Source organism: Rhineura floridana, chromosome 6, assembly GCF_030035675.1.
Source record: "Rhineura floridana isolate rRhiFlo1 chromosome 6, rRhiFlo1.hap2, whole genome shotgun sequence".
Classification (NCBI taxonomy): Eukaryota; Metazoa; Chordata; class Lepidosauria; order Squamata; family Rhineuridae; genus Rhineura; species Rhineura floridana.
The window spans coordinates 156,711,506-156,725,676 of record NC_084485.1 but is presented as its reverse complement, the minus strand read 5'-3'; the positions used below and the strand labels follow the sequence as shown (position 1 = coordinate 156,725,676).

The 14,171-nt window shown below is 46.7% G+C and overlaps 1 protein-coding gene across 3 annotated transcripts in view; it reads left to right on the top strand.

Annotated features, from left to right (window-relative positions):
• ACBD6 (acyl-CoA binding domain containing 6) overlaps window positions 1-14,171 on the top strand; it is a 197,118-nt gene that overhangs the window by 177,078 nt on the left and 5,869 nt on the right. Inside the window, exon 8 of one of the 3 annotated variants that reach the window (XM_061634255.1) lies at window positions 5,747-5,769. The exons of the other annotated variants lie outside the window; for them this stretch is intronic. Coding sequence (XP_061490239.1) covers window positions 5,747-5,754 — 8 coding nt within the window. The 3' untranslated portion in view covers window positions 5,755-5,769. Of the gene's footprint in view, window positions 1-5,746; window positions 5,770-14,171 lie in introns of those variants that run through there. 3 annotated transcript variants of the gene reach the window in all.

Sequence of the window (14,171 nt, the reverse complement as noted above, 5' to 3'; positions counted from 1 at the left end):
CACTGTGTTCTGTGGGGCTTACTCATGAGAGCAAGCATAAGACTAAAGCCTTTTGTAGTGCCTGTAGTTCTGAGAAACTACTGTGACAGCAGGGATCCCTTCTGAACCAAAGTAAGACACTTTACAGTTAAGTTAGGTGCTGATTGTAAAACTGCAATGCTGAAGTGTCCACAGGATGTTTGCAAGGGAAAAGGATGGGGGCCTTATTGGCCACACCCTAACAGCAGCCCCACCAAGTCTAGTGGGCATCAGCTGACACTGCATGAGGACGGGTCTCCTGATGTTTAGCTGACAATGGCTTCCCTTCCATTTCCACCACCTGGTTCTAACCTTGCCTCTGGAGCAACGAAGAACACGTCTGCCCCATCTTCTGCATGAGAGCCCTTCTGATATCAAAAGGCTGCTGTCATGTCTCCCTTTCATCTTCTCCAGGCTAAACCTATCCAGCTCTTTCAATGGTTCCTCATAGGACTTTGTTTCCAGACACCTCACCATTCTTGTCACCCTCCTCTGGGCTTTCCAGTTACGTCAGTCTTACAAATAAGCCTACAACATATTTTGCTAGCCTCCTGTGAACTGGCAGACAAGTAACAGAAAGCTTCATCCCTCTGTAACAGTTTACTGCATTTCTGTGGTTGGGTGGAGAGGAGGAGGCTTCCTTCATGAGTGCTTAAACACAAGGATGAGTTAAGGTATTGTCAGATAAGATAGTTAAAGGTAAGATACCCTATTCTGTTGACTTGAATATTCATCTAATGCTGCTCATTAATTTTATTTTAATTTTGTAATAGAATGTATGCAGCTGAAGACTTATGGGGCTGTATGCAAATATGTGTGTAATATATTGCCACAGCATCTGACTGTCCTGATGCACACCCTATACTCTGGACAAGAGGCTACTGTAAAGACAGAATCTGGAGAAACCGATTGGTTCCCAATAGAAAAGGGTGTGAGACAGGGTTGTATTTTATCACCCTATTTGTTTAATCTATACGCAGAACATATACGGAAAGCAGGATTGGACCAAGGTGAAGGCGGTGTGAAAATTGGAGGGAGAAATATCAATAATTTAAGATATGCAGACAATACCATACTATTAGCAGAAACCAGTAATGATTTGAAACGAATGCTGATGAAAGTTAAAGAGGAAAGCACAAAAGCAGGACTACAGCTGAATGTCAAAAAGATGAAAGTAATGACAACAGATTTATGTAACTTCAAAGTTGACAATGAGGACATTGAACTTGTCAAGGATTATCAATACGTTGGCACAGTCATCAACCAAAATGAAGACAATAGTCAAGAAATCAGAAGAAGGCTAGGACTGGGGAGGGCAGCTATGAGAGAACTAGAAAAGGTCCTCAAATGCAAAGATGTATCACTGAACACCAAAGTCAGGGTCATTCAGACCATGGTATTCCCGATCTCTATGTATGGATGTGAAAGTTAGACAGTGAAAAAAGCGGATAAGAGAAAAATCAACGTGGTGTTGGAGGAGAGCTTTGCGCATACCATGGACTGTGAAAAAGACAAATAGTTGGGTGTTAGAACAAATTAAACCAGAACTGTCACTAGAAGCTAAAATGATGCAACTGAGGTTATCCTACTTTGGACACATAATGAGAAGACGTGATTCGCTGTACAGGTGACGACTGGTTTGGAGTGTCTCCACCTTGTGCTGGGCCAGAGAGACAGGCTGGGAATTTTGTTGGTGTACCGCCCGCCCTGCTGCTCAACAAATTCCCTAACTGAGCTGACAGAGGTAGTCTCGGAGGTACTGTTGCAGTCCCCTAGACTGTTGGTACTGGGGGACTTCAACGTCCATGCCGAGACTGCTTTATCTGGGGCGGCTCAGGACTTCATGGCGTCCATGACAACCATGGGGCTGTCTCAGTTTGTTACTGGCCCAACGCATGTGTCGGGACATACTCTTGATTTGATCTTCGCCACTGGGCATGGAGATGGTGATCTGGTGGTTGGGGGTTTTTCATCTACCCCATTGTCATGGACAGATCACCGCTTGCTGAAGTTTAGGCTCACAGCGACCCTTTCCCTCTGCAAGGGTGGGGGACCTATTAAATTGGTCCGCCCCCGGAGATTAATGGATCCTGAGGGTTTCCAAAGGGCTCTGGGGGATTTGCCGACTGAGAAGACTGGCGCTCCTGTTGAAGCCCTGGTTGAACTGTGGAATACGGAGATGACCCTTGCGGTTGACACGATCGCTCCCATGCGCCCCCTCCTATGTAGAGCTCATACAGCTCCATGGTATACCCTGGAGCTGAGAGTGATGAAGCAAGAGAGGAGGAGGCTTGAGTGCAGATGGAAGTGGACTCCCGACGAATGCAATTATGCCTTGGTAAGTGCCTGCTCTAAGCGATATATAGCAGCGGTGAGGGCAGCAAAAAAGAGATATTTTGCTGCCAGTATTAAGGCATCACTCTCCCGCCCAGCGGAGCTTTTTAAAACTGTACGAGGGCTTTTACATCTTGGCCCTCGGGATACTATAGATTCATCTGTAGCCCGCTGTGAAGAGTTCGCTGGACACTTCCAAGATAAGATCGCTTACATTCGTCGGAACTTAGACTCCAATATTATAGCAGTTGGATTCAATGAAGCATCCAGATCACGGTCTTGTCCTCATTTATTGGATGAGTTTCAGTTGGTGCAGCTTGAGGATGTTGACAAGATCCTTGGACTGGTGCGGGCGACCACGTCTGTGCTGGATCCTTGCCCCTCCTGGCTGGTGAAAGCTGGCAGGACCGGAACCACCGGCTGGGCCAAGGAGGTAATCAATGCCTCTTTGCGAGAGGGAGTGGTCCCTGACTGCCTAAAAGCAGCAGTAGTGAGACCGCTCCTGAAGAAACCCTCCTTGGACCCAGATAACTTGAACAACTACAGACCTATGGCGAATGTTCCGTTCCTGGGCAAGGTTCTGGAACGGGTGGTGGCCGGCCAGCTCCAGGGGCTCTTGGATGACACTGATTATCTCGATCCGTTTGAATCCGGTTTTAGGCCTGGGTTTGGTACCGAAACAGCCTTGGTCGCCCTGTATGATGACCTTTGTCGGGAGAGGGACAGGGGGAGTGTGACCCTGTTGATTCTCCTCGATCTCTCAGCTGCTTTTGATACCATCGACCATGGTATCCTTCTGGGAAGGCTCACGGAGTTGGGAGTTGGGGGTAGTGCTTGGCACTGGCTCCGCTCCTACTTGGTGGGTCGTCAACAGAAGATAGTGCTTGGGGAACACTGCTCAACACCCTGGACTCTCCATTGTGGAGTCCCACAGGGATCGGTACTGTCCCCCATGCTTTTTAACATCTATATGAAGCCATCAGGAGTTTTGGAGTGCGTTGTCACCAGTATGCTGATGACACGCAACTTTATTTCTCCTTTTCATCTTCCTCAGGTGAGGCTGTTAACGTACTAAACCGTTGCCTGGCCGCGATAATGGATTGGATGGGAGCTAACAGACTGAAGCTTAATCCAGACAAGACCGAGACGCTGTTAGTGAGTGCCTTCTCTGCCCAGATGGTGGATGTTCACCCTGTTCTGGATGGGGTTACACTCCCGTTGAAAGAACAGGTTCGTAGCTTGGGAGTTCTTTTCGACTCTTCCCTGTCTCTTGAGGCTCAGGTAGCCTCAGTGGCACGGAATGCTTTTTACCATCTTCAATTGGTAGCCCAGCTACGTCCCTATCTGGACAGTGATGACCTCGCCTCAGTCGTTCATGCTCTGGTAACTTCTAGATTGGACTACTGCAATGCGCTCTACGTTGGGCTGCCCTTGAAGACAGTTCGGAAACTACAGTTAGTCCAGAATGCAGTGGCCAGATTGTTGACGCGGACCAGAAGGTCCGCTCATATAACACCTGTTCTGGCCCGTCTGCACTGGCTTCCTATTTGTTTCCGGGCTAAATTCAAAGTGCTGTTTTTGACCTATAAAGCCTTACACGGCATGGGACCGCAATACCTGGTGGAGCGCCTCTCCCAATATGAAACTACCCGTACACTGCGCTCAACATCTAAGGCCCTCCGAGTACCATCCCATCGAGAAGCTCGGAGGGTGGTGACTAGAAATAGGGCCTTTTCGGTTGTGGCTCCCGAACTATGGAACGGTCTTTCCGATGAGGTGCGCCTGGCGCCGACGCTGCTATCTTTTCGGCGCCAGGTGAAAACCTTTTTATATTCCCAGGCATTTTAATGTGTACTATTAATATTTATTGTTGTATTTTGCTGCTATTTTGATTATTTTTGTTTGATTCCATTATATTATTGTATTTATATATTCTCTGATTGTTTTATTATTATGTACACCGCCCAGAGAGCCCTTGGGCTTAGGGCGGTATATAAATTAAATTAAATAAAAATAAATAATAATAAAAAAGACAATCATGCTGGGAAAAACAGCAGGGAGTAGAAAAAGAGGAAGGCCAAACAAGAGACGGATTGATTCCATACAGGAAGCCACAGACCTGAACTTACAAGATCTGAACAGGTTCATGACAGATGCTCTTGGAGGTCGCTGATTCATTGGGCCGCCATAAGTCGCAGTCGACTTGGAGGCACATAACAACAACCCCTTCCTAAGTAAACTAATAATGGGGAGCAGGATGTTGTTTGGTTGACAACGCCTTTTTTGACTGAATTCCATTGTACACAGTTTTACTGTTCAAAAACATTTAACAGGAAAACAAGTGTGTTCTGAGAATTCAGGGGAGGCTTCTGTTGTTTGAGACAAATCGCCTGCATTTCCTTTTGTTATCCTTTACAATAAAGTCTGATGCAGTTAATATATACGCAAAGGGTGTCTGTAGTTTGTATAACAACAAACAACAATTTGGAATCTTACCATTTTAGTTCAGTGCCTGTATCTCTGCATTCTGTTTTCTCTGTTACCATGTTGGCCTGGATGTGACCAACTCCAGTAGCACTAATCAAACATTGCTTGAAGCCTGACAATATCTTGTTCATTCATTTAATCATTGTGACTTGCTCAGGCCTGCACTCTCCTGAAAAAATCCTTATTTATTTATTACTTGAGCTGCATAATGAAGTCATTCATTGTAGCTGAGACTTGACTGTAGGCAGAAACCTCTTCTCTATGGGCATTTTTTCTCTTTGCTGCAGCTGTACAACAAACTGAGTAGTTCACCATCCTTACTAAAAGGGGGTTTTGTTAAGTAGAATGAGAGTTTATCTATCTTTTGATGAGGGTGTTTGGGCTGACAGCTGTCCTTGCTTCACCAGCTCTTGTGATTACATAAAGTGTCAACTGCATCCTTAGATGGGTTATAAATCCTGGTTTGTTCTGATTAAACATGGGTCAGAGCCATTCGGAGGTTAAATGAAGGACAGCTTCCTGGTATGTTACCCTCAAAATGGGCTGCCAAAAGTGCCCCACCCCTTCCATTTAATATCTTCGGGTTATCGGTGTCCCTGTCAGTGTGTGGTCAGCACTAGCACTGTATCTTTGAAAAGACCAGGATGTGTGTGGTCTCCCTTATGAATGCCTTGCTAGCCTTATTCCCTCTTTAAGACTTTTTTTCTGTCTCCCCTCCCCACACACACACACTTGTTTCCCTCGGGGAGTGCTCAAACGATTGCCTCTGTGTCTCCCAGAGGAAATCAAGGTTTCTCCTTGGACTTGAAATCACATGACTGTAGAGTGGGCTGGTTCTCTATATCCTCCCGGGCTCACTCTTCCTCGTTGAAACACCATCTGCTCTGCTCTTTTTGTACTATTGCAGGGCAGTAGGAGGGGATGCTGGAGTGAAAATAAATAATGAAAGGAGAAATCCATCATGAAAACCCTGAGGATTAATGGACTTGGAAGGCAAACCGCTGAATGAAAATTCATCTTCACCTGTGCCTGTGTCAGGACTGCCTCTCTGGTGCTTGATAAATAGAGGGTCCCAGAGCGTGTTGCAAATCCAGCAGCTGTTCTAATCTCCAGGGACAGCTTTGCACTCTGTAGAGGTGGGCTGATGTCCTCTTGGGTTTCCCAGTGCAGTGGCAACACATTGTCTCATTTAGGGCTCCTCAGAAATGCCAAATATCTCTCCACATGGCACCTCCATTGTAAAAGATCCCTGGTGTCATTATTGTAAATGTAAACAGTCAACTTTCAAGTAATGCCGCATCTGCCCTCACTTTTCTTATTGTGGAGGCTCCTGTTGAAAGATGGGACTGGATTCATTCCTCATTCTCTTTGTTTTGAAATATAATCTGGCTAACCCTCCTGCCAGATCACTACCCTACTACTTACTTGGTGTTGGTTCATTTTAGGACTATCAACGGGTTAACATGGTATTTAATAAAACATTTTTTAAAAAATTCTAACAAAGTTTCAGTATAGATTATTTTATAAACTATTGAGGAAGCTTAAGATGTCATCTTACAAAGTTATCATTCGTTTATAGGACAAAATGCCATCTTTTAATGTTTTCTCTTCATTGCCTTTAATGGTAACACTGAAACCAAAAGAGCTTTTAAAAAGTATGCGTGCTATTAACTCACAGCCTGACTGATTTAAAGTCTCCACTCATACTTTGCAGTATGGCCCACTGGCCACAGTGGGACTGAAGCTCCAAGTAAACATGCAGTGGGATTGAGCTGTATACAACTTTAAATGTTGTGCCCTCCTCCTTGTATGGGCCAAATCCAACCATGATTAATGTTGTGAGCTGTAAAGGCTCCTACTACCACAGATATCCATTTATTGCCAATATAGCAATTCCAAAGTTCTTTGCAATTTGGATCATCTTTCCTTGCCGCAACGCTGTGAAGTAGGTCACTTTTACTTTACATTTTCATAAATCTGAACCTGAGATTGATTTGCACAAGGTCATCGGTTCAGCCCATGAGGTTTGAATCCAAATCTAAACCACAGTGTCCTGTCAACTGGACCTCCGTTGTGTACTCTAAAGATCTTTCCCTGAGAAGTAAGTTCTCATGTGCCTCAAATCTTTTTTGAAATCCTACTGATTTCCATGTGCCCCTTACTATAAGGAATGTATGTGTTTGTTCATTTGTAAACCTATCTGAGAATTACCCTCATGCTCTCATCTCTTCCTAGAACCCTCAGCATTTGGAAAACTGTTAGTGCTCTCCCAAATGTAGTTATGTTCATTATAGAGATGTGGGTCAGACTGCAGATCCCACAGATTTCCCTATTGAGAACACTGTTTTGTTCAGGGCTCCTTCCTCCCATTATAGTCTATCTGGGAGATTGGTTTCCAGGCACCTTTACCAGTTTAATTATAAATAAATAAATGTTTAGTGTTGTTTAGGACTGATAAATTAAAACCTTTATTTACTTCTTAAAAACTGTATCCATTGCTTAGAGGTTATTTTCTCAATCTATTCAGTGCACTGACTGTGGGTTTTTTGTTTTCAATTGTTTGTGGGGAAACCCTTATAAACACATTTCCAATATGACTTTCCATAATCTACTGCACAGGTAGCCAACATGGTGCCCGCCAGGTGTTGTTGGACTCAAGCTCCCATAAATCTCAGCCAGTGTGGTTAATTGACAGGGATGGAAGTTATATCCAATAGCATCTGGAGGGTACCACATGGCTACTCCTGATCTACAGTAATAATTCTCCAACTGTGTGGTGTGGCCACGCTGGTGAGCTATAACAACTACCAGTGTGCCATAAGAAATGAACTATATAATGAAAGGCTCTTTTGAGCCCACAGAGGAGGCTGCTTAGTGCATCTCTGAATTATTTGTTGCTCTGATGGTGCTACTGCCCCTTCTGCTGGGGGAGGATAATTCTGTTGTATCTCTGCATTGGATCATTCAATCACTTCTCATACAGAAAGACACAGAATTGTCTGTCTGGGGTGTACTATATTGGTCCCTGCCCTGGTTTTGAGCTCTTCGGCACCTGATAAATCTATATATCAGGGCGTAGTACCCTAACGCTACCTCAGACACAGCATGGAGGCTTGAACACAGCCTACTCCTATGGATTCTCCTTCCCTTCACCTCAGAAATGGAGAGGAGGGGCTTACCAAGCACCTAGTTCCTCCTACTCCTGCTTAGCCTTATCTTCCAGAAGTGGAGCAAAGGCCTGAACTGTCTCTGCTTCAGTGACCCACCCACTTCTGTCATATATAGTGCTGCAACCAGCACAGTGTCATGAGAAAATTTCCTAGCTTCTCACAAGACTCCCTGTGGACCAGGTATTTCCAACCCAGTGTTTGTGGCATCCGTGAAGGCTTCTTTGGTACCCCTGGGATGAACCATAATTCCCAGATTCCCAATATTCATTAAAAAATTCTAGCATTTTTAGAACCTGAGATATGAGGCTAAATGTACACTATTCTTCTCAATTTTTGTGAGAAATTGGCCTGCCTCACGCTTTCAGAGTTTTACTCACCCCTAGAAAAACTCTTGCAGATGACCATGTGCATGAGAGTAGGGAGAGATGTGCCTGGAAAGAGAGAGATGCACATGCGGTGTGCGTGTGAGGGGGGTATGTATGCATGATCTGTGTGAGAGAGGTATGTTTGAGAAACAGAGAGAGGGGGGCAGGTATGGATGGATGTGTGGTCTGTGTGTATGTGTAGTCTTTGTGAGAGAAGGAGAGATTCACATGAATACAGAGAGAGGGAGAGAGATGCATGTGTGTCAGTGGTCTGTATGTAGGCCAGGACAATATATGTCCAGTAAGTATGTGCATGTGTGCAAAAGACTGAGCATGGCATGTCCACCTTGTATATTTTTCCTGGTCCTGGGGAATGGTCCCTGTTGTTACTAGCAACAGCAGCATAGTGTGTGTGTGTGGGGGGGGAGAATATTGTGTGATCTCAACAGAACAAGCAGGACATACCTATTTTCCTATGGTAAGCCAGAGCTTTTTTGGAGGGGTGGGCAAAGACCAGCAATGACTGTATTTTCTCTAATTATGTGTTAAACCAGCGGTTCCCAACTTTTATGAGTATGGGACCCCCTTTGTAAGCTCAAAAAAATTCGTGACCGCCCCCCCCCACACACACACTAATTGTAATTTTAGTCTCTGTTAATTGAAAAAATGGTGCATGGCAAAATCACATCTCCAAATATCCCTTCCCATAAAAAGCTCCCCGCAGACAGGGTGGTCTTGCTTTCTGTTCTTAATGCAAAGGTCCAACCACATTGAGATTCCCCCTCCCCCCACACACACAGTCTGAAGCTGTACAGGCCTATCTCCCAACACCAGTGGTTTACAGTATTGGGCTAAGATCTAGGTTCAAATCCCCACCCAGCCACGAAGCCCACTGGGTAACCTTGGGCCAGACACCGTCTCTCCGCCTGACCTGTCTCATAGGGTTGGTGTAAGGATAAAATGGAAAGGGGGGGAACCATGTGCACCACCTTGAGCAACTTGGAGGAAAGTTGAGATATAAATGCAATATTAATTAATTAAATGCATACATTTCAGCTGCAGTATGTGGACCCCACCCTCAGCCAACCTGCTGAGCTTTTTTAAAATCATCATCATCAAGAAGCAGTGATGTGGTAGTGGTGGGGATGCTAGACTGTGAAGACAAAAGGGTAGATGGGTTGAGGAGGGGGGTTAGTGCTTTTAGGCCTTGGGATGATCTTCAGAACTGATGACTTGTTTAGCGTGCACTTGGGGAATGAGAGTGGAGCAGAAGACAGGTCAGCACACGTGCACAGACACATACACACACTTACCCCTCCTGCAAGCATCTGCAGGCATGCACTTGGGAACGTGAGAGGGGGAAACCCGCAACTGCTGCAGCATCTTGGAGAGAGAGGTTAGGGGGGTAGAAGAAAGGGGGGACACTGGCACACACACTTAACCTCAGAAATGGGGGGTGAGCAATTCCTGGGCTTCCTCACTGCTCCTTAGCTCTGTCTGGGCTGAAGGCGAGATCTGGGTGGCCTTGCAAATAAGAATAATTTTTAAAAGGAGATGGTAGCAAAGCAGGAGTCAAGAAAGGCAGGCAGGCTGGCTGTCAGGAAGGAAAGGGGAAAGCAGCCTTTCTTTGCAGCCTTGCTTCTTTCTGCTTCACAAAAAGTCCTCTCTCATTCTGAGTAAGGGCATCAGCAATAGTGGCAGTGTGAGAAGTCGGGATAGTAATCCCCTCTTCTTCCTGGTAGCACCTCCCTCAGCCTCCTTTGGCATCTGCCATGTGTGGTATAGGCAGATGCCTGCCTTTGGCTAACCTGAAAGACGCTCTGGCACTTCAGCAAGGGGGAGGTGTCATCTGCAGCAGCCGTGAGGAGCAGACAGCATCCAGGTAGTGAAGACTTTTTTTAAAAAAAAAATTAATAATTCATTTCTTTATTGTTCGCAGTCCCCCTCTGGATACTTCGCGCATGCCCCCCCGCCCCGGGGATCACAGCCCCCAGGTTGGGAACCACTGTGTTAAGCCATGGTAGCCATGTTGAGATGCCATGGCAGCCATTTTGTGACAGGTGCCCACGACACTTTCTCAAAATTCAAAATGTGCTTGCTGATTCAAAATCTTGGCCACCCCTGCTACTGTCAGGCCCAGGATGTGACTCAGGAACCAAACCAACGGCTGTAGTTAATTCGTGTTTTATTAGGGTAATGTCCAAACAAAGACTGCGTTTTCTCATGAAGCAATACAGGGATGCAGGTCCTGCGGCATTGGGAGAAAGTTGACTGAGCAAGGGACTTCTTCCCGCCTGTTCTTTAAGAAGGGGCCAAACGGGCGCGCAATCTTTCGCTCCTCCTTAACTGCCCCTCAGGTACTGCCCGCCTTCCCCCCCTTCTCTCCTGTCTTTTCAGCTGTCTGCGTGTGCGTGGTGAGGGGGGAAGCATCACCCCCTCCTCTTCTGAAGTTTCCGATTCCAGGATGGGGGATAGGGGAGGGGCTGATGGTAAACTGCCTCCCCGCTTTTCGGCTGTGAGCAGCCCTCCCTCTTTCCCCTCTTGCTCTGAGCCTGAAAGAGGGGGAGGCGGGAGAATGTCCAGGGAGGGCTCAGGCTCCCCGTTGCTAAGCGACCTTATCACTGGCAGTTCCTCTGTTTCGTCTTCACTCCAAAGGGGGGAAGTTCCTCCCCCTTCCCTCTGCCATCCATCCGAATACTCTTCTCCCAACTCTCTGGGATCCAGCTCCCTGGGATTGGGACCCCAGCTCTGCCTTCTGACACCATCCCCCCTCCCAGGCTGTGCCCCCCTCCCCTTGTCTGGCTTGGGACGGTGGGGAAAACGTTGATGGAAAAGTTTTACCAATTCTGGAGCATGCACATCAGCTGCATCTTCCCATGATCTGTCAGCCACCCCATAGCCTTTCCAGTGAATCAAGTACTGCAGCTTGTGGCGTCTGATCCTGGAATCTAAGATCTCCTCAACTTCAAACTCAAGCTGCTCATTTACCAGGAGTGGAGCTCCGGGAGGTTCCTCCGGCCGTAACTCACTGGGACGGGCGGCTTTCGTTAAGAGGGATCGATGGAACACAGGATGTATTTTAAACGTGTCAGGCAGCTTCAGTCGGTACGCCACGGGATTGATTTGAGTTTCTATTTCGAAAGGACCCACCCTCTTGTCTTGTAATTTTCTACATTTGCCCGGCATCTGGAGGAAGCGGGTGGACAGCCATACCTGGTCTCCCGGTTGAAGGGGGGGGCCCTCCTTCTTGTGCAGGTCAGCAACTCGCTTGTACTCCGTTTTGGCTTCGTTTAACTGCTGTTTCAGTGTCTGTTGCGCCGCTTGCAATTCCTTAAGGAAGTTCTCAGCTGCCGGTACCAGCATTCCTTCTGAGCTGCTTGGAAAGACTTTAGGATGGAATCCATAATTAGCGAAGAACGGGGTTTGTTGAGTGCTGGAGTGCAGAGAATTGTTGTAGGCGAACTCTGCAAAATGCAAATATGATACCCAGTCAGTCTGTTGATAGGACACATAACTTCGTAAATATCTTTCCAAAACGGCGTTCAAGCGTTCCGTCTGCCCATCTGTCTGGGGGTGATGGGCGGAGGAGAGTTTTAATTCCATCTGCAACTGTTTCCACATTGCTGTCCAAAATTTGGCTGTGAACTGAGTTCCTCGGTCTGAGACTACGCTGTTTGGCAATCCATGCAGCCGGTAGACTTCTTTTATAAATAACTTGGCCGTTTCTTTAGCCTCTAAGGCCCCTGCACAAGGAAGAAAGTGTGCCATTTTGGTAAGTAGATCCACCACTACTAAGATGGCTGTCATTCCTTGGGACTTGGGTAGATCAGTTATAAAATCCATGGAGAGGTCCTTCCAGGGTTCGTGTGGGACAGGCAACGGTTGTAACAGTCCTGCTGGTGTCCCTGTTTGTGTTTTTGTCCGCAGACAGACAGAGCAGGACTTTACATAACTCTCACTATCCCGATGCATTTTAGGCCACCAGAAGTCCTTGGCCACGTTCTGAATGGTCTTGTAAATCCCAAAGTGTCCCACTGTGATGGAATCATGACACTGGCGTAGGATTCTGAGCCTTAATTCCCCTTCTGGCACATATCTGGCGGTTTTGAACCATAACAGTCCATTTCTCCAGTGAAAGGTTACTTCTGAGTCTTGACCTTGTCCCGTCTCCTGCTGATATTTTAGCATGTCTGCATCTTCTTGTTGTGCCTTTTTGAGTTCCTCTTCCCATGAAGGCTGGCATACTCCCAAAGTTAATTTCTCTGGCGGGATTACGTACTGAGGCTGGTCCTCGGATTCACTTTCTTTGTATTGTGGCTGTCTGGATAAGGCATCCGCTCTCTGGTTTTTGGCTTGGGCATGGTAAGTAATCTGGAAGTTAAACCTAGTGAAGAACTGGGACCATCTTATCTGTCTCTGGTTCAGCTTTCTGGCTGTTTGGAGGCTTTCAAGATTCTTGTGGTCGGAGCGCACTTCAATTCGATGAGAGGTCCCCTCTAGGTATTGTCTCCAGTTTTCAAAAGAGTCCTTGATGGCCAGCAGCTCCTTCTCCCAAACTGTGTAGTTCTTCTCTGCAGGCTTTAACTTCCGAGAGAAGTACGCACAGGGGTGCAGCTCCTTCCCTTCTTGGTCTAATTGTAGCAGGACCCCCCCGATGGCAAAATCTGAAGCATCTGCTTCCACTACGAAAGGGCGGTTCGGATCAGCAAAGCGCAGAATGGGCTCAGTAGCAAACCTTCTCTTCAGCTCCTCAAAGGCCTCGGTGGCGTTCTCTGTCCATTGAAACTTCTTCTTCCCCCTTAAACAGTCAGTCAGAGGAGCTGTTAATTTGGAAAACCCTAGAATGAACTTTCTGTAATAATTGGCAAACCCCAAAAACCGTTGTACATCCTTTTTGGTGACAGGTTGGCCCCAGTCCAATATGCAGCTTACTTTCCCTGGGTCCATCTCCACGCCTTCCGCTGAGATTCGATATCCAAGGAAGTCTAGAGACTTGAGGTCAAATCCACATTTCTCTAATTTAGCATACAGGTGATTTTCTCTCAGTCTCTTCAACACCGTCTTCACATGCTGGTCGTGGTCTTCCTGGTTCTTTGAGAACACCAGGATATCATCTAAGTAACAGATTACATACGTGTCCAACAAGTCTCTAAACACGTCGTTCATGAATTTTTGAAAAATTCCTGGACTTCCACAAAGCCCGAACGGCATGACCAGGTATTCATACTGTCCGTAAGCGGTCAAGAATCCTGTTTTCCATTCATCTCCCTCCTTCATTCTGATCAGATTGTACGCTCCTCTCAAATCCAACTTCGTGAAGATTTTTGCAGAGCGCAGTCGGTCCAGCAACTCTGAGATCAGGGGCAGCGGGTAGCTGTTGGGGATGGTGATCTGGTTCAATGCGCGATAGTCGTTACAGGGTCTGAGTTCCCCCCCTTCTTTTTCACAAACAATAGTGGCGCTCCAGCAGGGGATTGTGAGGGGCGTATGAATCCTCGCCTCAGGTTTTTATCCAGGAATTCCTTCAGGGCCTCCCTCTCATTCTCTGTGAGAGAGTAGATTCTCCCTGATGGGATGCTGGCTCCTGGCACTAGGTCAATCGCACAGTCATAAGGGCGGTGGGGGGGGTAAAGTCTCTGCCTCTTTTTCATCAAACACATCTTTGAATTCTTCATACTTTGGCGGCAGGGTCACTTGCTCGATCACTTGCACTGCCCCCGCTAGGGTGTTCTTGATTCCTTCAGGTTGACAGTTCTCCTGGCAATACTGTGAGGTGAACCACACCACCGCCTCCTTC